This window comes from Falco punctatus, assembly GCF_963210335.1.
Source record: "Falco punctatus genome assembly, chromosome: 11".
Taxonomy (NCBI): Eukaryota; Metazoa; Chordata; class Aves; order Falconiformes; family Falconidae; genus Falco; species Falco punctatus.
This window is the reverse complement of record NC_137591.1, coordinates 19135838-19162646: the sequence shown is the minus strand read 5'-3', so window position 1 is coordinate 19162646 and position 26809 is coordinate 19135838. Positions and strand designations below refer to the sequence as shown.

Here is a 26809-nt window from a genome sequence, read left to right as displayed (position 1 = left end):
GCCTGCAGAATGATGCTGTTACATTGAACAACATTTAACAGAATCAGCAAGTCACACAAATGTTAGTCAGAAAGGACCGCTGGAAGTCCCTAGCCTGACCTTCCTGCTTGTAATGCAATTGTCATTAGCACTAGTTTAGGTCAGCCACAAATTCATTAAGTTTAAATCTTGAAAACCTCCAAAAATGGAGATTTCAAAACATTGCTGACTATCCTGTTTCATTCAGCCATAACCTCAGTGCAATTTTTCCCCCGCAATGTCCAACTGGAACCATCCATGCGATACTTTATGGCCACCATCCCTTATTAAGTTTTCTGCTGTCAAGCAAGAATAGTTTGGCTCTGTAATCTTTGTAACTTTTTTTCAAATACTTGTAGGCTGCTTTCAGATCAGTCTTTGGTCTCCTCTTCAACCAAGTAAACATACCAAGACCCTCATAGCTCATGAAGTTCCTATTGCAATAACAATCCTGGACCATTTATAGGAAAATGCTCCATATTAATGCAAAAAATATGAATATTCAGGATATCTTTACTTTTTTAAAAATACTTTGTTAAAAATTAGGGTATCGAGTTATACTGCTTTAAGAAAACTGAGTTCAAAAGGTTTCCAGAAACTCTGAGAAATATTACTAAGTGCGTGCTGATAGGTGTCTTTCCAAAGCTCTATTTTCAGTTAATCTGCTTCAATTCAGCTAGGCATCACCACAATGCTATTCATTTTATCCAGCACTAAATGCTGAAATCCTCACCCACCTGTCCTACGAACGAAAGAAAACTCTTTAAGCGTGCAGTAAATGCAAGTCAATACATAACACCTCTCAGACAGTACATAAAAACCCCCACAGATTTAAAAAGATGAAAGCTGCACCATTCATATGAATGAACTGAGTTTGGAAACTAAGGGGGATAATATGCAATGATTTACATTATTAACCCCATATAACTCCTCTTCAGTTTTACTTGGAGGTTGTAGTGGTTTTTGTCAAAAGAATTTCAGATGTATATATGATTATCAGTGTGTGCATATGTACGTGACTGTGCAAACAGATACACCTAACCATGGACTATGGGGTTTTGTTTGTTTTTTGAAAATACTGCCTCCTCCCCACAACACAGCATAAACAATTAACTATGTCAAGTGTATCAGAACTACAGACTTTTGATGTTAAGAATAACGGGAAATTTTAGAAATACTTTAAAGATGACAAAACAATAGCACAGAAATACTGGTAAACTTACTTGAACATTTTATGAAGAGACTAGTTTTACCAGCTAAGAATCCCTCAGATCAGATCTGGCTGCTCTAAATCTCTTCTCTCATTAATCAGATATTTTGTACGACTGATCTGAACTGTGAAAATGAGCTCACGCATATAATTTCAGCTAGTTTCTTTTGCTGAAAACCAGGAGACCATGAAAAGTAGCGTCTTGGAGAACGAAAGCTGAATAAATTCAGCTGAACGTTCTCCAGGCAAGTATTTTTTGTTAAACAGTGACACCCATTGGCTCTATTAATTATTTGCAAGCCCATGTTTCCTAAGGTAGGAACATGGGCTGCATCATTGTTCCAGAATGCGTATTGCAGTAACAACAGGAAACGGGTAATCTGAAATTTAGACAGGATAAAGAACCTCTTCATGTTACAGCCTGCTTTCAGGTCAAGCACTCACAGCCTAACCTTGAGCAATGCCAACTGCTGTGCTCAAATTAGAAAATCTCTTGTAACAGAGTAAGAGGAATATATCCTGTACGTTACATGGTTTGTAAAAATCCAATCCTAATAAGTACATTTTAAAGTTAATACAAGTTGACTATTATTTATGATCAGTCTGCCCTCTAAATTGATATGGTCATGCCTACTAAGTATGAGTAGTACTGTCATGTCAATTATTGTGATCAATATGGCAACAGTATTTTTAAAAAACACCATGCTAAGCTAACATGTTAACATGAGTTACCTCTGCTTCAGCTGAATCATTTTGATGCACTGCAGCTAATTAATTAGCATTGCAGCTCGGACAGAGAAAATAATACTCTCAAAAGGAGCAACAAATGTATTAGATTATACTTACTTTTCTTCTTCTCTCATCCATACTGGACTTTTGGAAATTTGAGCTTCAAAATATTTAGATGCTCTATAGCAGAAGTTGCTGCAAAAGCACTGTGAACAAGAGAGAAAGCAAGAAAATATGACTAAAGACAACTTTAACACTCAAAGAAAGGTACAAAAGTCATTGTTCTTTATGCCTGTAAAATTAAGTACTAATTCACATTTCTTTTTAAGCCCATGACCAGGTTTTTAATTCATCTGAGAAACCAAACCTGTTAAATAGGTCATCCCACTCCCCACAAGCCACTTTAGCTTCTTTTTTCCCCACTTCTATGCTTTTTGGGCTTTTATTACATACTGAGAAGCAAGCCACTGTTGGGATTCAATATAACATAATAATAATTTGAAAAAAAAAAACATGAAACTGTTCAAAGAGCAATCCCTAACCCAACAAGATGGTCACATAGTTTAAAAGACATGCAATAAAATGCAGGTGTTTAATAATGAAAATTTTGGATAGCAAAAGAACTTGCATGTTTTGCAATACACAGAACAAAACCTAAGATTTTACAGCATCTTTGAAAAACTAACTTGCACACTTGCATTAGGGAACAAGACAAAACATCCTACTTCTTGGAGTCTTGCCTGGTAGCTTGAGAAAGCAGTTCTCAGAATTTTGTGTATCCCAGACTTGAGACCAAAGGCAAGGAATGCATATGCTAGCAACACTGAAGAAATTTGTTCCAAAACTAGAAACAATCATCCTACAATTTAGCATCAACTGTAGATGATTGCATATCCTGTGAGCAGGCAAGCAAGACTTCTACGCAGCCACACACATAAATATGCTTCAAGAAAGAAAGACTTTGTGAAGAGATTTGAGAAGTCCTCAAAGAAGAACCCTAGAGGTAGACACACTAAGGAATACATAATATGTAACTTGTATTACACCAGGGCAAACTTCAGTGAAAGAAAAGGATGTGCACTTTAACCCTACTAAAGCTCACTGTTATACTGGAACAAAACAGACAACACTCCTTCACAAATGTCTTTAACAGATCAGCTGTACCACATTCAAATGCTACCCAAGTAAAACTTTCCATATTATGTTTAAAAATCACAAAAGAAAATAGGTAGGGTTTTGTCTTTCTGAAGAAAGCATCTAGAAACTGAAATGAATGAAAACCTTTATATTCTAACAGTTTGTGAAAATTTCCTAGGATTCAAACATATTGGCTCTGAATCAAGCCACTATATGAACGCTGCTACAAAATGTATTTCTGGTTGAGTCAGTATTAGATACACTTTAGAAATAGACTTGTTACCATACCTTTCTTTCAGTGATATCATAAACTCTGTTCGTTTTTGTTGAAATTCTGTACTTCTGTTTTGGCACCTAAAACAATATGCTTTTGTCAGCATGACTGTCACTTATATCATGACTTTATAGAAAATTAATTCTTAATTAATGTATTTTAGTATGTGTACTATGCTCTGTTTTAGCCAAACTGCATACCACACAACCATCTTTTCTCTCAATTCTTTTGACATTGTACCTTCTCAGATTTAAGAATGGCAATTTAATCTTTAATCACTTACGTTTCACACTCAATAGAACACAGCTTTGGATCAACAAGAAAGTCAGTGCTAAACATAAAACAACAGAGCTGCCATGGCAGAAATTTTACTTATGTATAAATATTGGGCTGTTACACACAGGTCCTTCTTTAATCCATATCTACTTATATGCACGTGACACTATACTGTCAGAGAGCCCACCACTACTCACACAAACCTAGAGAGGAAATGACATAAAATATAATACAGTTTCAAAGTGAACTTCTGTGGGGACATATGAAGTCCAAAACAGTAAAACTTTTTGTACTCGAGTACTTTTTTTTCCACATAATCAGGTGTATCACAACTGGTATTACATCACAGGTTATGTAACTGAACTGTGAGTTCTGCTTACGCTCTGACATACCATACCTAAGTAAGTGTGACTATGATTTTGACACAGGCAATGTATATTTTTAGGGCAGATGTATATGCATTCACATAGTAATATCCCTGCATTACATTATTTTTTCACGTCAACCCTTCTTACAGGGATATGTCATTACACTGAAGAAGGAACAAGATTAGAAAGTTTCTGTATGCACAAAGGAAGGCCATGAAGCCATACTTCGTTCATCTTTATTACTGTCAAAATAGATGCTAACTGATTCTGTCATACAGTAATGGCTGTCAACTGATCGAAGTTTACCTTTTATTGCAGAAGGATCACACTGAAACGGAATTATATGATGCCTGGCCCATTACTTGACAGTATTTTAATCTATGTTTAATATTTTAAGTGTAAAATTATAAAGCAAATGCAAGGCAATAAACAATGTGAAAAGATTCTTATAAGAGCATTAATAAAAAGCTACTTACATTTTCCAGTTTATTTTGACATAGAGGATATCCACATAGCTTGATGATAGACCGTTCATCAACAATGTCTTTATAATGAGATGGAGTAATGAATTTTCCCTAAAATTACAAGAAAACAGTTCAACAACCAATACCGGAAAATCTGTCATTTTTTGTACTAAAAATATCTCATAAGAAAATAAATGTTTAAGATAAAAGGGTAAACGGGGAAAGACGACAGACATATGCACTTCTTTTTACATATACAAAAGCTTTGTAATTTTGCCTCTAGTGTGGCACCTATTTTCATAATTTTCCTCTAATTACATGTTTTGTAAGCCTATTTACCAGGCTATTTACAGGACTAATTGTCATACCATTCCAGCAAAACCACGCTGCCAGATAAACTGTGGTGCATTAGAGAGACTTCATCTAAATTCACAGATGACGTGATATAGACCTAAATTTTTATACTTCATCAATCAGTCCAGAACCACAGAGACATAAACAAAGGCTGTGGTAATAAAGTAAGGATTCATAAATGTATACTCCTGCAAAACTAGGGCATGTTTTCACAGCAGAATCCTTGAAAATAATGCAATCATCATCAGAGCTGACGAGAGAGGGAATAAATGGTTTGTCTCCTTTAAACTGCAGCAAATTGCTCCGAGTATTTAAAAAAAAATTGAACACTAACATATAAAACAGTATAAAACTTGAAACACTTACAGAATTCAGAAGAAACTCTTCAGTAATATTCTCTTCCAGGAGTTGTTCAACAATATACAATGCTTTTTTCTCAGATTCAATCTTCTTTCTCATAGCAGCTGCCAGAGCTGCCTTCCTGTAACAGCATAGACACTGAATGACACAGAATGCAGACTTCCATAAACAATTCTCCAATAATACCTTTATTTCTTTTTCTGAAATGTAGTAGCTTACATTTTTCTGCATTGCACCGTGCTGGCCAAATCAGGCAACAAGTAATTGGACTAGTAATTCTGTATATAACCAAATTATTGGCTATTGCTTATTAGAGCTAGTTGCCAACTTTGGTTTGCATTATTTCCACTCCAGTCAGGAAAAGTATTGACTTTTATTGCATTGCAATACTTCTACACAAGGTTATGCAACTCTACTTGCAAGAGCGGGAAACCGAGAAGCGGCTGGACAAAGGGCCTGCGACAAACAATTTACGGATTGTTGCCAGGAGAATAGGAGCTGGGTGAGACACGAAGAGCCCGAAGAAAAGGACTGGGACAAGATGAGCGTGAGGGTACAAAGGAAGCAATAAAACAAACACATCCCACTACAGTAGTTTTCCTGAGTCTTGCCACTTATTCTATTGTCAGCAAACACCCAAAGAGCAACCATCCAGATGTCTCCGATCTCCATTTAGCAGTGCTTCCCACAGGTTGTCAATGCACAGTCATTCTGCTGTCTTAACCAACCGAGATCTATGCTATACACCTGGAAGTCTGGCTCTACTACAGAATCAAATGAATATTCAGGTAATCATCCATGGCAGAAAGTGTTTTTTCCTCTCAAGTTTGGTTTTTCAAGTGAATAAAGAAAAATGGCAGGTATGCAAAGAAGTTAAGATGGCAAAAAGCAAGCACTACAGCTAAGGAAATACAACTATGGAGGTTAGATTTGTAAACTGTCCGCATATTAAACAATGCACATATGTGCACGCTGTTAGAAGTTACATAGCATCACGCCAGACAAGTCTGTATGATGTTGCTAGAGAAGGCAAAAAACCACACAAGGCAGAGAATGCGATTTCAACGTGAGGCCAAACAACAGGAATGCCACATATTGTTACGTCAGAAATTGTACCTTTGAGCAGCATCTTCATTCTTCAGAGCAGCTGAAAGTTTATTCCCTAAAAATATAAATACACAAATGCAGAAATATAGACATTAGTGTACTTTCTTCCTTCAATAGGGGAAAATATTGGAACCTGAAAAATATGAAAACCACTAAACTGTAAGCATAATCAAGAGAACTGCTTAGAAACTTGCTTTTGGTGGCAGAGTGCAACTTCAGTAAGCTAGTCAACATTCAGCAGCTAGTCAGACACACTTTTTCTAAGTGTGAGGACAGACAGGCCCAGCTCCCTCCACGTCCTCCTCCACCACGCTCTGTACGGTCAGAAAGCTAAAGGAAAAATAACTCCGGCAATAATTCTGCGCCGCGCCGCACTCACCCTGGCTTTGCACCGGCTTCACCCCCACACCCAGCACGGGCACACGCTGCCCCTTCCCTCAGCTCCACCGCTGCGGCCTGCCCCGGCCTGGGCCCGGCCCGCCGCCGCCACCCCCACCGCCGCCCCCGCGGGCTGCCCCAGCGCTCCTACCGCCCACCGACGGGGGGGGCCGGGCAGCTGCCCCCTGCAGACAAGGGCAACAAGGAGGGAAAGTAACGGACCCTGAGGCTGCCGGCGCTGCACAAACCAGGGGCGCAGCCCCCGCCGGCCTGAGGGGACAGTGGGGGCACTCGCTGCCCGGGCCCCGCCTGGGCAGGGCCCCGCCTGGGCAGGCCCACCGCCGGCAGCCGCCACTCGCCAGCCCCGACTACGCAGCCAGACCGGCCGCGGCCCACCGAGATCGCGGCTGCCTGCCCGCGCCGCCGACCGCGGCCATCCCGCCGCTCCCCCACCTCCCGGTACCGCGAGTTGGGCGAGTCCGCCGCGCCGGCCTACGGGCACAGGAAGAGCCCAACGCGCCGGGCGGGAGGGCCGGCACGCACAGGCTGAAGCCTACCTGCGTGCCGCCGGCCGAGCCTCCCCTGCGCGCCGCCCGGCGGCTTCCTGCCCGCCATGCCGGCGGCTGCCCGCTCCCGCCCTCTGACCTCTCACCCGGGAGGCGGAGCCGGAGCCGCCGCCGCCGGCGGGACGTGGCCCGGGCTAGGAGCGGGGGGCAGCGGCGGCGCGGCCCTGTGGCGCGGTGGGGCGCAGCCGAGCGGCGCTGGAGTGGCTGCAGCGCGGCTCCGCCGGCCGCCGCTGAGGTGAGGGGGGCGGGCGTGGGGTGTCGTAACGCAGCCGAGTGGTCGAGGCGCGCGTTGGCGGCACCTGTGTGCCGGCCTGGTCGTATCCTGCTGAGCTAAGGGCTGAGGTGCGGTTCGTGAGAGGGACGGGAGCTCGGTGACGGTTAGTAGTAGAAAGTTTCTTACGGTTCAGGTGCTATCCGCTTGCCGCTGAAGCGTCTGAAAAGATTTATTTAGAAACCAGGTTAAGTATCAAGGCCTGAGACCGTCTGTGAGCTTGGCTGGTAAATCCCTGGATCAGCACGGTGAGCGCTCAGGGCTTGTTGCAGGGCTGTAAGTACATCGTAAAGTTACTGCCTGCTGCAAATGCAAGAATATTAGAATTCAGTAGTATATTTAAATTGTTCTGGGAGGATTGCTAACGTTCTGTAAAATAAAGAGCTCAAATAGCACAATGTGTGGTAATAAGGTATGTGATAATCAAATTAAAAGGACAGGCCAGATGTGCCGAGAGGTTGCAGAGACATAAAAATGTTAAATTAGGCTGTTGAGAGCAGAAGGTGATTTGTTTGTGCTTTGAATAATAAAATTCACACATAAATTTTTTTTAAAACTTCTGCGAGTTACCTGTTTTTTGTAAAAATCCAGGTAGCCTAGTTATCTGGGTGTTTGATGTAGCTGAGATCAAATGTAAGAGGAAATTACACTGAGATGTCTAAGTATGGAACTTGGGTGTTTTGATGAACAGTTAGCTAATTATCCATTTGTAGAGGTAACTGACGCTCATTGTGGCCGTATAACTAGATTTAGGTACATGGCTATAAAGATTGTGACTGCTGCTCTGAAATATCACATGGGATAACCAAGCTTGATTTCATTTGTAATTCGTGGTCCTGACTATGTAAAACTTTTTATGTACTTAACATTAGTCAGATGTTTAACTTAATTGTGTTTAGCAGCAAAGTTGTAAAATGATAGAGGTAAAAGGCCACTGAAGTAGCCCAGCCTAGACACTAGAAAGAAATAAATAATACTGCCAGTGTAGTTGTGACTGGACTGTTGGTATAAACTGGTGTGGTGGTTGGGTCAGCTGTGCACATCCCAGGCGTCAGGTTAAGAGTGTTCTGGTCTTGGCTGAGCAGGACCTCCTCCGCTGGGAATAGTCGCAGAAAATTTATATCATGGGCACCTGCACTTGGTATGCAGTGAGCCCACACTTGCTCTGCATTAGCTGAGGTTTTCAATGTATGTGCTTATGTATAACCTGAGGCCTCCTGACTTCTTAAGATCAATCTGATACTACTTGAAAAATTGCTTCCCTATACATAGAATACAGGGGTTTTTTTCTGCCAGTAATACCATTTCCTACAAATATGGGAAATAGACTAATACAGTGTACACTTCTTAAAAATGCATTCTTCCAGGTTTTTTTATCATGTACTCTTCATAATATCTGTCTGTTTAGGTTGTTCTCATTCCTTTACGGACATTTTTTTTTTGATAATGTGATTACTTTTCAGTCTCTGTTTTTACTTAATACTGCACTCTTTAATTTATAATAGTTTTCAATGCCAGAAGAACAAAGTCAAACTATAATGGCAGTCGATGAACTTCAAGCCATAATACAAAGATGTGTAAGTAGTTTTGGTTTTTTTCCATAGAAGTCATGAGTGTAGACAGTGTGCATTTTGCTTCATATATTATAATTAAAAGTAAAATGATGCCAAGACACCAGACAGTTGTTAGCAGAACTTCTCATTGGACCGCTTGTTTCACTGACCTGTCTGTGGTGCGTATCTCAAGATGCTTGATAACTTCTGCTTCTTGGAGAAATAAATGTTCTTGTACTTAAAAGTGCCTGTCTGAAGGAACAAAACCTTAGCAGGTTATTTTAGAAAATAGTTCTTTCAAACAACATATTGTAGTTAGAAGGTGCTATTCAAATACTGCTTTGTTTTCTGTGTTAGCTCTTGGTAGCTTTTTTAATATGTGAAAGAGCTATATAAAAAAAGATGAGCTACAGTGATGCTACATTTAATTTTGAAATGAAAGCTTGGATTTTCTTATTTTTTATTTGCCTTTTGTAACTATGGAGTTAAACAGGCATATTTTCTTTCTAGCAAATTCTGGAAGAAATTGATTTCAAAGGAGAAGATTTTAATCTGTTTCAAGTAGCAGGTCAGAAATGTTTAGAAGATGGGTACGCAGCTCAGTTATTAGAAATAATTCAAAATGAAAAAAATAAGGTGAGTTTAAGTTTGCACTACACAAGTTGTTCACTGACACCATTAAATAGATAAAACTGCTTATTAACAAGGGAAAGCTACTTCACTGTGGAGCAAGGCTGTACATAAGGATAGTTATTAAGTTGCTCTGTGTTAAGTGCACATTCTTGTGTAACTTAGGTAGGTCACAGAAACCAAGTCATGGTAATCTTAACAAAATCATTAATAACTGTTTTCCAGTGAGTTAAGCAAAAGGAAAAGAGAGGACAAAAGCATAATTAAGAGAAGGTGACAATGTCCCTCTTTAACAGAATGGGATTTCAGATGGTGTGCTGGGTCTGACTGGCATGGAGCTGATTTTCTTCGTGGCTGCCTGTATGGTGCTGCGGTTTAGATTTGTGACCAAAACAGTGTTGATGACACGCCAGTGTTTCAGCTATTGCTGATCAGTGCTTGTACAGTGTTAAGGCCTTCTCTGTTTCTCACTCTGCTCCCTCAGTAAGCAGGGAAGTTGGGAGGGGACACAGCTGGAATAGCTGACCTGAACTGATGAAAGAGATATTCCATACCATAAAACATCATGCTTAGCAATAAAAACACATGGGCATGGGGACCTATTCAAAAGTAGCTGTTGCTCGGAGATGGCTGGGTGGGAGTTGATTTGCATTATTCCCTCCTCTTCCACCCCTCCACTCTCCTTTGTCCTTCACTTACTGAATTGTCCTTACCTCAATCCATGAATTATTCTCTGTTCTGCTCTTCTGATCCTCTCCCCCACCCCACTGGGAGAGGAGAACAAGCAAGTAATTGGTGGGTGCTGCTGTCTTATCCACCACAGTGGATGTAATAATGTTAGTTACTTGCTATTATATCCGCCACAGATGGATATTATAATGTTGGCCAGAAGTGTAGGAGCCAACTAAGCTGATACTGATGTAAGAGATGCTAATGTCTGCGGGCGTTTAGGGGAGCTGGGAGAATATACTAAATTATACACAGATAAATAGGAAGTTGAGAAAGAAAGTGAAGGATGGAATGTTTTGGCAATGTTACATGGGGTTCACAGTCTGGTTTTGAATTTTTTGAGTTTGGAGTAACAACTGAAGATCTCGATCCCCTCAAGTTAAAAATAATTTGTCTTAAGCATTCTTTCTTTCAGCAAAACTCCCCTACTTGGTCCTGTTTTAAATGTATTGTCATATAAATTCTTAGAAATATATATTGAAATGTTAGAGTTAATACACTGATGAAAACTATACAAAATATGCTGCTGTTTATAGGTATGGTAGAGAATACAATGTATGTCAAATATAGAACTTCATGGTAATAGTTGTTAAAATTTCAGTGACATGGTGTTGGTTACAAGCAGGACATTGATATGTTGTCTTTTTTGACCTTCATATATACAATCTCTGTGGGTTTTGAAGATGTCCAGTTTTGGTTTATTCTCTGAAAATCTGGGTTTTAGGTTATCATCAAGAATATGGGTTGGAATCTCATCTCTCCTCTTGTTAGATGTATTTTCATGTATAAACAGGAAGATGATAAGCGAGAACACTGCCTGAAGATACTAGATCAGTTGGCACAGGTATGTTTTTTAAATACATGGTTATAATACAATAATTGTAGGGAAGGGAGAGGTCCTAATTTTCCCCCTGATTTCCAAAGAAAACAAGGCATGACTGCTTCTGGGTTTTTCTGTCCATTTCCTGTAACTTTTAAATGCACAGACCAGTTTCATCTGAAGTAGACGTAGGCTTAGCATTCTCAGAAGTAATTAACCTGTTACAAATCTTGTGAAAATAGTAATTGGGCAAAACAAAGAGATATAGCATTACCCAGAAGAAAAAGGCAGAGAGAACTGATGATGTTTTTGAGAGCCAGCTGCTGTAATCAGAGCAGCCACAGCAATACCATCTCTTGGCTACTGCAGATACAGTATGATTACCTGATAATTCTGATGGAGTAGTAGGGGAAAAAAGTTTTAATCTGTAGAAAACTAGTTCCCTTTCATTCATGTATTTAAAAGCAAACTCTACAGCTTGAGTTAATTTCACACTGAAGTTTTTCTTTTCTCTCTACATCTAAGGATTAGTTTGCTAAGGTACTCTGAGGCTTTTTATAGACCACAGAAATCCAGTTTAGTGTCATTATTTGTTATTGTATGTTTTCAGCTTATATGAAAATGTATACGCTACAGAAGACATGACTTGTAGGGAAGTACTTACTGTTTCATATTTGTTTTATTAAAGATTATTTAGGATGTTCAGACCTGCTTTCCTGACATTCAAGAACTTCTGTATTGTAGCTTGCTTGTGATGAATTTGTAGCTTATGACCATGGTTATTAAAAAATATACATTGTTTCTCTTTTGCAGCTATGCAATCCGAAGGAGCTTTTTTTGGGTTTACTTGAGCAGATTGAACAGACCTCTGGAGAACAAGTGTGCCAGACTGTGATGTTACTGCTTCAGCCTTTGCAGACAGGTAAGATATAGTTTTTAATGTGATTTCTAAATTAAACTATTTTCTCATTTATTTATCAATTTTGTTTAGCCTTTGCTGGGATAGTTTCAGGATATGTCTGTCCTGACAGGCTTTACAATCTATTATATTCTGCAAAATAACATGGGGTACAACTTTCATACTTATATTGGCCTGTTAGAGAAAGATTTTAGGTAGGATTCATAGCATCAGTTGAAATAGCAATATTCAGCTATTTTTCATCATTTACAATAATATTGTCCTGTGACATTTATATTTAAAGGTGTAAACCATTCACACTGTTAACAGAAACAGAGAATTACATGGATTTGTGAAAATATTCATTATTTAACTTATAAAATATACTTTCATATTTTCATAGTGTAAAAGCTTTTATTGCAGATTGAAGCAGGTTGAAATATTTGATTGGTGAGAGGGAAGCGTTCTTCTGGCTTACATATAAAAACTAAAAATGTTGGGTTTGGACACCCATTAAGTAGGTAACAAGTAGTAGTTTCTGTTTTGGTATGGGAGATGAAATAAAGTGTTGTGTTTCAAGTTTAAGTCTGATTATAGCAATCACTGAGATTTGATATTGAATTATGTTTTAATTTAACAAGTGAAGCATTTTGGTAGTTAGAAGCATGTGGGTTTTTTGGATAGTGAATCTACAGTTAGCCTGCACCGAGTGCAGCTTAAGTGGAGAGCCACTTGGGCTGCTTCCTCAGTTTGGGAACCCCTCTGTTGATTTTGCCATGGAATGTAGAACAGTCCTAAGCTGCTTCAAGCAGAGTCAGATATCAGCAGAAAGGTTGGGCTGTTGTCTCTGGTTTTGCCAAGCACAGGAGTCAAACAATAAATGAGTTTTCCAGGTCAGGTAAACGAGTATTATTTCACTCAGGCTAGTTCTAGAAAGATGTATTTATTTTTTTCAGTGCTCGTCATGGTGCTACAGAGAAAGGAAGAATGTGTTGAAATGCATGACTGCTTTAATATCTGTCTTTCTCAAATATAAGGTCATCTTAACTACAGCATATTAAACTAGTTGATGATGTTTAGTTTTGCTGGATTTGCTCATGTGATTTCAGGTATCAGTCCCTCTCCTTCCCTGAAACTAAAGGCTTTCTTACGTATTCATACTGTTTTTCTTCACCTTTTCCTCTACTTAGTAATAACTGAACATCTCAATAGTCTCTCTCTTTTTTTATTTTCTGGTGACTTTTTTTCCTCCTTCTTTCCCCAGTGCTTTTGAAACTTCAGAACAAGAAGGCCTACTCAGTGGGTTTATCTTTGGCCATGATTATGAATCAGCTTACTCCCTTACCTGTACCTTACACAAAACAACAAATACAAGAAGATAAACTTGGTCTCTGTCAATGTTGTAATGCAGTGGTGCACTTTGCTAAACCTTTCGTGAATGAAGTTGTTAAAAACATGGAAGAGTCATCGGAATACAATGACATGGAGCTGAAAGAAGAATTATTAAAATTGTGAGCATTTTATGTCTGTGTAATGTATTCCTATAACTTAACAAAATGAACAGTAGGCATTTATTACATAGGCAGTAAATAAATCATCTTACTAGTGTTTTATAATGCTGCCAACTTATATTAACTAATGTGATATTTTGAAAAAGGAAAAAAAACCCTAAATATGCTTTACATATTTATGAAGTAAGAGAAGAAAGGTAAAAATAATGTTGTGGGGTTTGTTTTTTTAGGACAGGGAAATGTTGAACAAATATTAATCTGTGCTGTGAAGCTGATTTGGTATTCCTCTGCTTCTCGCATTTACAACAGTGAGGATAACCAAATTCTGGAAGTGAAGTCTAAAGAATGCTTTTACAGCAGATATTGGGGTTTTGGTTTTGGGTATTTTATATCCTTGGAATATCATGAATGGTAGCACCTAATATGAGTATAGACTTCATTCTTGGTTATCAATGACACTATTATAGTCTGTATTTGTGACTGTATTGGTGATTTAGTTTCACCTCTTTATTTCAGCTGTATGAAAAGCCTGAAATACCCATTATTGACAGCTCAGCTTGAACAACTTGAAGGCATTGAAGAACACCCCTTGCGGCATTTTGCAACTGAAATTATAGTAAGTGCAGTCAAAATTAATTACAGTGTTTGCAAAACCAGTGGTCTAGTTCAGAATTACCTGTAATTAGTTCTAGAGCTCATTTTGCTTCTGTTATTGGTTAGTGGGATGACTTACTGGGCTTACTTGTAAGATAATGCAGGTAGATAAAGGTCTGAAACAGTTTCAGGTCCCATCTCTGGATATTACAAATCTTGCAGACACAGTGTTGCTCCTTTGATAAACCACTTGGGACTGTTCTCTGAACCAGCAGCTGCTACTTGGCTGTAACTACTTCTTTTTCTTCATGTTATATGAATTTATTAGAATATTTGAAGGATAGGCTTTGCTGCAGTGTTAATGTCAAGGTAAAATCCACGTTACCTTTAATCCGGATGTTGCACAGAGAGAAATCTCTAATATGCTTAGTGCAGTACCAGCTGATTATTAAAGAATATAAATTGATGCTTGACTGCTGCTGCTGCTGTAGCTGGAAGTTCATTGGGAACATGTCCATTCTCTGCTACCAATGCGGTTACTCTGGTTTTGAACGTTTTACATCACAGCTATGTTTTATTAAAGCAAGATTCTTGTGGGTATAGATAATTTTATTTAAATTTGCAGCAAAATCAAGTCTTACAAGGATATAGTCAGGTACGGTCCAAGCATATGTTGGAACACAGAATGTGTATGTTTTCAGTAACAGGACTAGATGTGATTAATAAAGTTAGGGCAAGCGGAGCTGTGCTTTGTTCATGTTTTGAATGTGGTAAAGAGTATGTCGTCTCCTGCACATAGTCAAATGTAGTGGCATGACCCCAGCTGGCAGCTAAACCCCAGCCTAGTCACTCACTTAGGCCCCCTCCCAGCAGAATGAGGAAGAGAGTCTGAAAAGGGAAAAACAAGAAAAACATCGTGGGTTGAGAAAAAGGCAATTGAAAAAGTGAAGGACAAAAAACCCCAAGTGATGCAATAGCAGTCACTCACCACCTCCTATCAGCAGATTGATGCCCAGCCAGTCTCTGAACAGCAGTTAATCTGAAAAATACCAGCTCTGCCTGTGTTGTCCCCCCTCCATTTGTTGCTGAACATGATGTTATATGGTATGGAATATCTCTTTCCTCAGTTTGGGTCAGCTGTCCCAGCTGTGTCCCCTCCCAGCTTCTCACCTGCCTTCTGCCTGCTTGCTGAGGGACGGAGTAAGAAGCAGAAGGTCTTGATGCTGTGCAAGCACTGTTCAGCAATAGCTGAAACACTTGGGTGTTGTCAACGTTTTCGATCACAAATCTAAAACACAGTGCCATACAGACAGCTGTGAAGAAACTCCATGCCAGCCAGACCCAGTACACCAAATGTAAAATATTTGTAAATACCGATTATCTCTAATTTTCAAATGCGTGCTTACGCAGTTATTTTTGTTGGGCTGATAAAGTCAAGGAACCTTCTTGATAACCATTATTTTTTGGGTTATTTCTTAACAGTTTGTTCAGAAGCACTCTGGTAGTTCTTGTAATGAGATGTAAGAGTGGAAAATATTCTCAGTGTTAAATGGAGTCTTCCCTCAGGATGGCCAATGCGCCACTAGTTGGGTAATGCTGAACACACAGTAACAGTTCATTTGTATGTAGATTGCAGCTGTTTGTCTTCAACTCTTACAAAACAAGCTGACCTTTTTAGAAGTGTAGGAGAACTGAGCATTAAATGATTATTAAATGATTCTTAATATTTTTACTGTTTACAAAAATACAGTTCTGGTTTTGATAACTGGCCATTACAATGCTTTTCTGCAAGTTGTTTTCTTAACTACAGATACACTTTTTTCTCCTGTTAATGTCAACTGTATGAAAGAACAGAGTCAAGTTTGAGCTTTGGAATTTATTCTACCTTGTTATCCCTGGTTAGAGGAGAAAAATTCACAAGTCAAATACAGAAATACAGAAGTCAAAGAATATATGGAGCTATGTGAGAGGGAAACGGAGGTTACAGAGAAGGTAGAGGAGCAGGTGAAGCTGGCTGAGGGACTAAGGAAATCCAGCTGTCAGAGAAACATGGCTGAGATGGCTGGGAACTGTGAACTAAGAAAGACAGCTTTTTATATGATATAGTGGAGGAATTAGTCCTAGAAGAACAGAGAGACTGGGCCTGGCTGTCATTTTGGGGTAGGGAATGGCACATGAAAATGGTGTTTCAAAAGGAAGACTGGGAGCCAGCTGGGATGCGGAAAGCACACATAAATATATGTGCAAATGTGCGTGGATGCAGAGGAAGTCTGGAAGTTGCCATGCAATACAACTGTTTCTTCTCAAATTTGTGTTTAAAAACTAAGCATTTTTGCACACAAAATTCTATATCCAAATGTTAAGACTGCAAAGTGAAGCACATTAAGCAGTTAGCAAAACTTTTGGTTGTTTTTCAACAATAACTAGGTTTTCTATCAGGATGACATCCATTTTTTCCATAGCATGTGTCAGCATAGGATGGAACTGCTGTGTGGATCAGCCAGGGACTGTGCAATGAAAGAGAATTTTTTCTCTGAGACCTTTACTTCATCTAGTTTAGGACTTTCAGGGTGTGCAGTGAAGGAGGCAGAGTTTACCAGAAGGTGATCTCATGGTTAAGATAGTTGAAGGGTGTTCTGAAAAAATGCCTTTTTATCCTGCCTCTCCTGTTGGCAAGAGTCTGAACCTGTGGGTTTTTATGCTAACTATGAATTAACTTTTCTTCATTTTCTCAAGAAATCCACTTCTGCTGTTTGTGGAATTGGGTAATGAGAGCTGCAGCTAAGGTCAGTAAAGTCGTGCTTTGACTATATGACATCTCGTGTAATCCTAATTTTCCAAAATGTGAAATCCCGGATATTCAGTTTGGACAACCCTGGAATAATGAGTTAACCTTGATCTTGCTGCTTCTTCATAATACATACAATAGGAGTTACACTACCTCCTAATCCACATGAAGGTTGGAGGGGTGGATGCGAAAGCACGCTGGTATTAGTGGAGTACTCAGCTGTCACTGTGCTGTGCATCACTGGAAAGAAAGGCCATACAGGGTGATTCTAACTTCAAAGCAGGGCTTGCCATTAGCAGATAAACACTGCGTTGCATATTGATTAGCAAGCAGAAAACAAAATTCTGAGTATTCTGTGATCTGAAAAACACAGGGGTCCTGTAGTACAATGTCATCATGAAGCCATCATTATTCATGGCATTGTGGAAAGGGGAGCTGAATTAGGGGTTTGCAGCGTGATTTTATTTGTCTCTTGCTAACTTTTGAGTGCTTGACTTTGCTATCTTAGTAACGTTCTTCTGACAGTAGTTATTTTTCCTGCAGGGTCTTTTTTGTGTATGTGTATATATCATAAATACTCAACAAATATTTATAGTAATTTATACTTACGGTATGTAAGAGAATTTACTGTAAAAACAGTTAAAGCTTTGAAACTTAATTGGTAAACAGTTCTTTTAAAGGAAACTGTAAGCAACCTGTCTGTCTTTTTTAGGACATTTTGTGGAATGTAAGAGAATTGATACCGTTACTGTTTTTACATCGTAAAGGCAAAAGTCCACACTGGGAGAATCAGGAGTTTGCGGACATAGAGCAAAAGAATTCTGCAGATTCTTTGGCATGTCTGTCATATCTGATGTTTGTTCAGCATTTTGGTATTGATTGCTTTCCAATGGTATTTAGGTAAGAACTAGATTTCCTCACTTACTGTAAGTCTGTATGTTGAATATTCATTCTGAGCAGAAGAAAACTTTTTGTGAATAGATATGAATGAAAACTGTGTATTTCACTAGTATGTATTTTGTGTTAATCTTTATGGATTTTTATTTTATGTAGCTTATATTATATACATAAGAATATACTCCAGTCCTGCAGACTGCTTTATTACAGTTTAATTCTAGGTGAGCTGTCCTTTTGAAGAAACTGGTAGGATTAGTCACATGCTAAAAATTTACCATGTATTAAATTTTCAATTGTGTATTTACGGACAGTTTCCATGTAAGAGTTACTAACAGCAATTTGACTTACTATTTTGTGTCTATTTAAAAACTATTAATTTTTATTTTAATAAATGTTTCAAAAAAGACTAATCCAGTCAAATATATTATGTTCAAATGTATATGGCTTATGTAGTTTAATGTAAACCTGATTTTTCTCTTTTAGTCCATCATACCTTCTGCAGTGTAATATGATGCATGTTGAAGTGCTACTGAAAAGGTAGGGTTTATGGTATTTGGAGTTCTAGATAGTAGATGTGACCTTTTATAGTATTTCATAAAATCAAATTTTGCAAGTACCAGATAAATTCAGAGGAAGTTTCTAAACCTGAGAGTTAAAGGGCCAAGTTCCACAACAAGATGAATTCTTTCACTAAGAGGTCTAAAACATTTATTTATTGTTTTCAGCTTGTATTATGATACCATTTTTAGGAACTTAGAAAGCCTGAAAATTAAAAATTAAGGTCTTTTAAACACATGCAGAATAATTGGAGCGTATATTTACTTCTGTGACACTTAGTACTTATTTGAATGTATTCTAGTGTGATACGCAATCAGTTTCTAGCACTGCTGTAGAAGGGAAGTTTACCTTTATGACTGCTTGCCATTTCCTGGTAAAGTTTAAGCAAAACTTTATGGTCTCTTCAGTTTAGGATCTGCTACGTTTTTCTTAGGCTTGTAGAACTATGCAAATGGAATCATCTGGGAAAGTTTTCATTTTCTTTGTTAATCAGTGTCTTGATACCTGTGAGATATGAGTTGCTGCTTTTGAGCATTTATAAATACTGAGGGGAAAAGTAATTTTTGACCCTGAAGAGAGGAGTCTAATTTTCATCAGCCAGTTTATTTTAAAAATCTTTGAGAACAATAATGAAGATACTATATTTAGAAAATAGAATGAAAGTTTTTGAGGGACAAGTTTTTTCTGATCTCTGTTCTAATATTTCTTCTGAAATATCAACAGTGTCTTTTCATTTAACTTAAATTTGATAATGTTTCTTTTTTTTTCCTAGAACAGAAGAATCTATGTTATCTAAAGGACTTGTAAGTTTAATACAATTTTCAGTGTTAGAATGTTTATTTTTTCTAATCTAAGTAATGGTAAAACTTCAGTTTCCCCTTCTAAGAAAGGTACAAATGATAGTTCAAATAATAGTTTTAGAAATATTTTGAGGCTTAATTAGGTATTCTTCAGTTTTACAAATGCTTATATTTTTTGAGCTTTACAAACATGCATAAATGTTTAAATTACCATTATCACTTACATTTGTAGTTCCTAGGAACTTTGGATATCAGAATGAGCATTTATAGCGAAGGCGGTTTTAGCCATGAAATGTTAAGCGTGTAGATTAATGTCTTATATATGAGCAAAATGTTGGCAGCTGTTTTTTTCCCCACCTGCAGGATCTGTTTGAGAGCTCTTTATTGAGAATGGAAGATAATAGCCTTCTCCATAAGTATTTAGAATTCAGAGATTTTATTGACGTACCTCAGGTAATAAGAAGCAATGTATAGAAGTCTGTAAAGCTTGATATAAATAATATCTAGTGTTTGAGAGGACATACTACTGAACCTTCATACACTTCTGTCATTAAATTGAAAATCTCAGTGTCTTTTTTTGTAAGGAATTTATTGTCTTTTCTACCTGCTACAGCATGAATTTTCAGTGATAATTAAAATATATTTAGCACATGTACAGGCCACTGAGGCAGGTGGGCAGTGAACTTAGCTGAAAGCTGGTGCTTGCTTGATTTTGTCTCTTGCAAATCTGCTACTTGACTACATTCTTACTTGGACCCAAAAGTATGAGAACAGTATTCTTATGTAGCAGCCCTGGGATGTCAACCACTGAAGCTAACGTGAATTTCGCTGATGAGAGTCTTCTCGTAGGCGTGGTTTTGTGGGCTGTGGGTTTTGGGATTTTGTTGTTTGTTTGGGATTTTGTTGTTTGTTTTTTATAATGTCTTGGGTAGATTTTAGTTAGATGGTATAATGTAATAATCTGTATATAATTAGAAATTATGTTTTCTTTGTCCAACTGCAGGATTTGGTGAAAGTTATGACACTTTGTCCCATAGAGCATCTGGTATGTAATCTGACCTACAGAATCAGTGAAGTGCTGAATTTATTTAATTAATAGAGAATTATTAGAACACAGAATCAATAGAGAAAAGAATTAATCTGATAACATCTTTTTTTTTTTTAATTTAGAGAAAGAAGAGTTTAAATATTTTGCAGTTGTTCATAGACAAGTTTGACGCAGAAGGAAAATACACATTATTCAGGTGTGCATTCAAATTACTGTAGATTGTGTAATGTCAGCCTTACTACAACTTAATTGCGTAGATACAATGATTTCTGAAAGTTTCTATCTGCTAAACCACATTAATGTTACTACGTTAATTTTCCAATAAATAATGAATTTTAATTGCCTCACAAAATCTGCTGCCTTATATAAGTTAGTGTTTAAGGTTACATAGTCATCTTCCTTTTCTGTGGTGAAGTCCTACGTAGTGAATAAGACCATAATGTCATTTAAGTTTTAAGCTAACTGTATAGGCAGCTTTGAAGAGATAATAACTTTTTTTTTTTTTTTTTTTGTCTGAAGGTGTTTACTGAAGACAAGTAACCATGCTGGTGTGGAAGGATACATTATCAAAAATATAAAAGATCAGATTCACTTAGCGTTAACGGTGAGACTTACCACTAAAAAAGAAGTTGCTGTCTCAAAATTCTGTCGGCATTATATTGAGAAAATATGTACAGCTTAAGCTTTCAGTGATGCATTAAAAAAATACTTTTTGAAAAGATACATAAAGTTGGGAAAGTATGTAATTAAAAACACTATTTTGGCTTTTTTCTGCATATGTATTTTTACATTATAGTTCTACAATTGTATTTTTACATTATAGTTCTACAATTGTATTTTTAAATCGCACAATCTTACTGTATTTATTTAAGAAGTTACTATTACCTTTTCTGTGCTTGAAAATATATGTGCTGCTTTCTTACAGAGGAACTACTCGGTATTTTGTTTCATCCTCACAGTTCCTCATTTCTTGAGTGTAATTCAAGTGCTACAATCCAGAGAGAGTTCTTGATTTTTCTTGGTTTTTATGATGACAGCATTATATTAAAGTGCTTCACAAACATTAAATTCATCAGAAAGCATTGAGCTAGATCAAAGCCATTTAAATCCCACATTTTATAATCATTTATACCAGGAAGTTGGAAAAATTAATTAAAAATTAATTACTCAATTATCCCCCCCGCCCTAAAAATTGCATAGGGCTTTTTCTAAACCACATTTGATTCTCAAGGATACTGTCTTTTGTCAAATAGGACAATATAGTAAATCTATGCATGTTTTATGCTAGCATAATTATATTAAAAACCAGTGAATTACTACTTACGAGATCGTAGTCTGTCCTGTATATTGAATCAGCAGGGGTGAAGATGATAACATGAAAACTGTTCCAAAAGGGGCTTGCACTAAAATTGAATAGGTAAAAGTATATTCTGAAATTTCATTACTAATTAATTTTTGACTATGCAGCTGCAGAATTCTCTGAAAAACTTTTCTTCTGTGTAGTGCCCTGGCTGTCAAAAAGATAAATAATTTTAAAATTTCATCATATGGATTTGAATGTTCTAGGTTTGTTGCAAAGAATTCTGCCATAGATACAACGATAACAATTTCACATTGCTATCCATTTATTTCATCTTAGTTCTTGTGCCCAGCTAGTCTTAATGTTTCCAGGTCCCTCATCTGATCTGACTTAAGACAGTTACCCTTCTCATCATCCTGTCTAATCTCAGTTTTCCTTCCATTCCATTTCTGCATTTAGACATGCACAAAGAAAACATAAACCACCTGGTCATCTTTAAAAAACAAAAAAAAATTGTGACACTATTATTATGAAATGAATAGATTCTCTGATAAAGATAGCTTATTATTCCATACCTCAATATAAAAACAAAAAAGTGTGCCTACTACAATTTTCTAAGTTCATGTAAACAAGTATTAACTATATTGATGGTGGTATGTTAAAGAGGTGGAGAATTGGAGACTGCTCTGATGAAAACGGAAAGAACAGCTTGGCATGGACAGAGTACAGAGGATTATGAAAAAGCTAGTTTCTATACTTCACATATAGTAATTAGAAAATACTACTTCCAGTGTTTGATTTTTTTTATTATTAATATTATTTCCCTTTTCTGTTTTCCCAAAATTATTGTTAAATTATTTAAGATACCTTTTAAGATTTAGCTTTCGCACTCAGCTGAACTTTTTATATTGTTTTTTCAGAAGTCATGTGGCAACACTTGGTTTACAGGACACCACCTGGTCTCCCTTCTAGATTTAGTGCTTTTGCTTCCAGAAGGTGCCGAGACAGATCTTCTGCAAAACTCAGACAGGTGAGTTGTTCATTTAAAAAGACTTCAAACTACCGTGCTACAATGGGAGGTATGCTGTCATTTAATTAATGAAGTGACCACGTCAACATATTTTAAATTTCTGGAACTAGAAATGGAAACGATTGCTTATTTCAACCATCCTTTGAGCTAACTCTGTCATAATGCTCAATCAATATCACATTGATTTTAACGATAGGGAAGGAATTCCTCCTCCATTCTCTGAGAATATAAGGCCTCAGGTGTCAAGTTACAGAACTAATTGGTAAAGCATTGTTTCTTCAGGAATGTGTGGTTTGTCAGCTTTCTGCAGAAGCTATTGGAGGAACAGAAGACATGTGGTATGTCGTCGTATGTGATACAGTGGAATAACAATTATCAGATACAACTTACAGCACACAGTCTTTTTGAGGCTGCTTCCCAGATTGCTGCTGGAAATCCAGTACCTCATGAGTGGAAATACAGAGCCACCTGAACAGCAAATACTTGCATTAAGTAATATAAAAATAACTGAAATGTCTTTGAAAATCTCATGTGTAGGACAAGACTTTTTCTATACAAGTAAATGTTGGGCTTTTAAATCAAAGGGTGGTAGTGTCCAGATGGACACATAACTACTTAATAACCCAGATGTATGATCTGTAATTGTTACTGTTTATCTGGAAAAAGCAATAAACAGTTTCCGCTAAAAAGTATGGTAAAACAAAAGCAAAAAGTATATTTTAAAAAGCACTCAAAAATAAAAATGCAATACACTAATAAAACTCACACTAGTTTCAAATCAACTTTGGATGCATCACCAGTGATGCGTATTACAAATTCTGTAATATGGTTCTATCTCTTCAGAGAACTGTCCCTCACAGTCACCAGTCTTCTCCAATGTCCTCACAGTTTTAATTGTACTTGCGAAGCATCAGCTGTTGCAACATGGACATTACTGCACACTGGTGCTCTAGTCTATGCTATATTGCTCAACAGATGAGTGGCCGCATTTTGTACAAATGGATATTTTTAGGATGTCTGGCTAATGGACAACAAACTATTATCCATGGTCTGTACTCGAAATGATAAATAGTACGTTTTTAATTCACAGGATTATGGCGTCACTAAATCTACTGAGATACTTGGTCATTAAGGATTGTGAAAGTGATAATCAAGTAAGTACTTCTTTGAAAATTATTTGAAAATGATTGATTAGCTGACGGCTGAGAGCTGCTTTCATGTGAATACTGTTATCCTTGATTAAAAAACTTGAGTTTTGCGTTTTTCTTTGCAATGATCAGTAATCCAGAAGTGATGCTTTTAATAACTACATTAGGATATATGTGATGTGTTCCTTTGGTGAAATTTGATTGCATTCATACTTAACTGTTACTATAAACAAGCTAATCCTTTCTCTCTGCCTGATGAACTGTGGTCCATGTCCATAACTTTGGAGTATAACACCATAAAATCACATTTCTAGCAAGTATTCCCATAAGAAAAAGTATTTATTACTCTTTTTAACTTATTTGCTGGTATTCCTCAAGCCTCTGAGTGGATTTCTTTGTAATAATAATACAAACCTTTGCAGTCCAAGAGATCCATTTTATTTATCTTTAGACAAAATACTTTTTGTGCAATATGCTGGAAGTTGTTAGTATTAAGATGTCTCAGAAAGTATGTAATAATCATTATTTAAATAGTTCTTAGCTGTGCAAAACAATATTCTATATTTACAGCAGCTGTGCAGTACACAGTAGGTACATGTAGAAGGTACATGGTAGGTACAGTTAGAAGCTTCTCTAGGTATTAGCATCAAAAAACTTTTCTGTGAGATCCATCTGCTGCAGCTAACAAAGGGAATGCCCAGACCCATCCAGTTTTCTGCTACATTCCTTTACCAGAAACAGCCTAGAATGTGTTACGCACAAAGGGAACATGCCAGCCTAAACTCGCACCACTGCAGTTCACCGATGTATTTATTATAGGTATACCTCTTTACCTTCATGTCTCCTGTGTGAGGATGTTTGAATGTAGATATTTCAGAAACACTCTGCATATTTAAGCTTTGCAGTACATTTAAAAAATTGAAACTCCTCTTATGTATTTTACCCATATATTATGCTACCTGATTTTAAAGCAGGGTTTTATACCTTTAGTTGTAATTCCCACCTATTTGTTCTCTGTTTAGTTTAGCTCTTTGTCTGAAGCAGTCAGCAACATTTTTTACGGGTAGATCAGTGCAGACTGTTTGTAATTCAACTGCTGTATGGCTATTCAATGTGGTGTATTATGATGGATGTGCTGGTTTTGTGTACAGTCAGCCGTGCCCACCTGCAGTTGATGGAAATGTGTTCCTGGATACTCAAGGGGAAACTTGGTTGAATTTCACAACTGGGTCAATATATGGATTCCATATTCTAGCAGCTGATTTATAAGTGCTCTGACTTGGATTATGTTGCTACAGCATTGAAGAGCCAATGGAATTATTTGTGGTTTAGTTGTCTGATTACGTTCTACTACCAGATGGCTACTTATTCTAACAGTAAATGCAACTTTGTTGACTCTTTCAAATCATTGTGTTCCACCATTCCTCTAGTTCATGCAATTCATAAATATAAATAAAATACAAAAATATAAATAAAAGCTTATTCACTTTATCATGTAGCAAACAAGTATCACCTGTCTCCTTAGTACTAAATGCTTTGATTTTTGCATTAAAATATTTAATTAGTGTTTAAATTAGTGACAGTTTAAAGAAAAATTGCTTTTCAGTTTTAAAGTATAGTAAAATCTTTCTTGTGTTGAATAAGCAATGTCATGGTCAGATGAATATTCTAACCAGCAGATAAGTATCCTAAGGTATTTTGTTGTTCTCCCTCAGTTCCTTGACTTTATTATTTGGAGTAATGGATTTCAGCATATTGTTTTCTGTTTTCTAAAATACAGAAAAAATTCTTATCTGCCTCTAGAGCACTTTGAGATCTATGAATGCAAGTTTTCTAAGTGCCTGATTAATACTAATAATATAGCTTGCTTTGATTACCGAAACAGTAATGAAAAGTAATAGCAAAAGTGGCTTTCAGTTGGTGCATTTCTGATTTGCTGTTTATGTAATTAGTATTGATAGACTACATCCATTTCTCAGATTTGAGTGATTACTATTTAAATGCTCATTATGGTCTGCTCAGTTTCACGTAAATGCATAGCTTTGTAAGAAAAAAGAGAATTTCCCTGTACAAGCTCTAAAGCTTAAATGTAGTAGTACAGAACTGCTGTGACAATGCTGTCTAGTACTTGACTTAAACTACAGTTTGAGAAGAAAATCGCATCACCTCTTCTGAAGTTTTCCCTTCAATTTAAGCCCTGCCAGTTCTTCCTGACTTCATCCCTGTCTCCCTTCATACAGTGTAAGTGGGGCAAAAAGAAAATGCCTCCTTTCATGTCAGTTCAGATGTTTTGATTGCTGTGTAACAAGCACTTCCATTAATCAAGTTTAAAATCAGTATTTTTCTGGAAAGTTTTTTCTTCCTTTTTAGCCCCATTCTGGTGGAAGTAATTACCAGTTTTATTTGACCAGTTAACTTTGTGCCATTTAGCATTAAAATTTGGTGAATTTTCCACTGTAATCAACAATACTATTTAACACTGAGAATTCTTTTTATCATCCTCACTCTGCTCTTTGAGGATACTGCCTGAAGAAAGGAATCATATAAATGGCTCCTATATCTAAAGTTACAAAGACTGCTTTGTATTTGTTTCCTTCCACAGTAGTTTGTAGCTACAGCCTTACAAGGTGCCGAGGCAGAGAGGCTTTCGTCGTGCTGCGTAGCCTCGAACAGCCTTGCTTTTTGAGTGTCTTTCCCTTGTATCTCTTGCTTCCTGAGTGCCGTTATTGAAAACCTTCTCTTACACATGCCAGACTGGGGAGAAGTTCACGGTCACTCCAGCTGCTGTGCCCAAGGACGGGGTAGTAGCATATCCAGCAACACTCCTACAGTGCTTTTTAAACTGAATACAGTACAGACAAGACCCTTATATATTTGGGGAGCATGATGTTCATCAGAGCTTTCATTTGGCATTGCGATACAGGTTAATTCAGGAGTGTGAATTTAAATATTTGTTGTGGTTTGCTACTGAATTATTTTAGAATAATCTACAA

General features: G+C 37.3%; 2 protein-coding genes across 9 annotated transcripts in view; one reads left to right on the top strand and one right to left on the bottom strand.

Annotated features, from left to right (window-relative positions):
- The window catches only part of RPAP2 (RNA polymerase II associated protein 2), a 63169-nt gene extending 55854 nt beyond the window's left edge, over positions 1 to 7315 (bottom strand). For all 7 annotated transcript variants that reach the window (XM_080407086.1, XM_080407087.1, XM_080407088.1 and 4 more), the window contains exons 1-6: positions 7233 to 7315; positions 6307 to 6352; positions 5197 to 5311; positions 4489 to 4587; positions 3383 to 3448; positions 2075 to 2163 (exon numbers count right to left, since the gene is read on the bottom strand). In XM_080407086.1, coding sequence (XP_080263212.1) covers positions 2075 to 2163; positions 3383 to 3448; positions 4489 to 4587; positions 5197 to 5311; positions 6307 to 6352; positions 7233 to 7290 — 473 coding nt within the window. In that variant the 5' untranslated portion in view covers positions 7291 to 7315. The remainder of the gene's footprint in view (positions 1 to 2074; positions 2164 to 3382; positions 3449 to 4488; positions 4588 to 5196; positions 5312 to 6306; positions 6353 to 7232) is intronic.
- Positions 7316 to 7338: 23 nt separating this feature from the next.
- The window catches only part of GLMN (glomulin, FKBP associated protein), a 22677-nt gene continuing 3206 nt past the window's right edge, over positions 7339 to 26809 (top strand). The window contains exons 1-16 of one of the 2 annotated variants that reach the window (XM_080407110.1): positions 7339 to 7476; positions 9018 to 9089; positions 9576 to 9701; positions 11149 to 11268; positions 12058 to 12166; positions 13407 to 13653; positions 14170 to 14269; positions 17748 to 17935; positions 18416 to 18469; positions 19263 to 19293; positions 19654 to 19743; positions 20294 to 20335; positions 20461 to 20534; positions 20858 to 20942; positions 22559 to 22668; positions 23759 to 23822. In XM_080407110.1, coding sequence (XP_080263236.1) covers positions 9024 to 9089; positions 9576 to 9701; positions 11149 to 11268; positions 12058 to 12166; positions 13407 to 13653; positions 14170 to 14269; positions 17748 to 17935; positions 18416 to 18469; positions 19263 to 19293; positions 19654 to 19743; positions 20294 to 20335; positions 20461 to 20534; positions 20858 to 20942; positions 22559 to 22668; positions 23759 to 23822 — 1506 coding nt within the window. In that variant the 5' untranslated portion in view covers positions 7339 to 7476; positions 9018 to 9023. The remainder of the gene's footprint in view (positions 7477 to 9017; positions 9090 to 9575; positions 9702 to 11148; positions 11269 to 12057; positions 12167 to 13406; positions 13654 to 14169; positions 14270 to 17747; positions 17936 to 18415; positions 18470 to 19262; positions 19294 to 19653; positions 19744 to 20293; positions 20336 to 20460; positions 20535 to 20857; positions 20943 to 22558; positions 22669 to 23758; positions 23823 to 26809) is intronic. The other variant, XM_080407109.1, reaches the window with a different exon arrangement.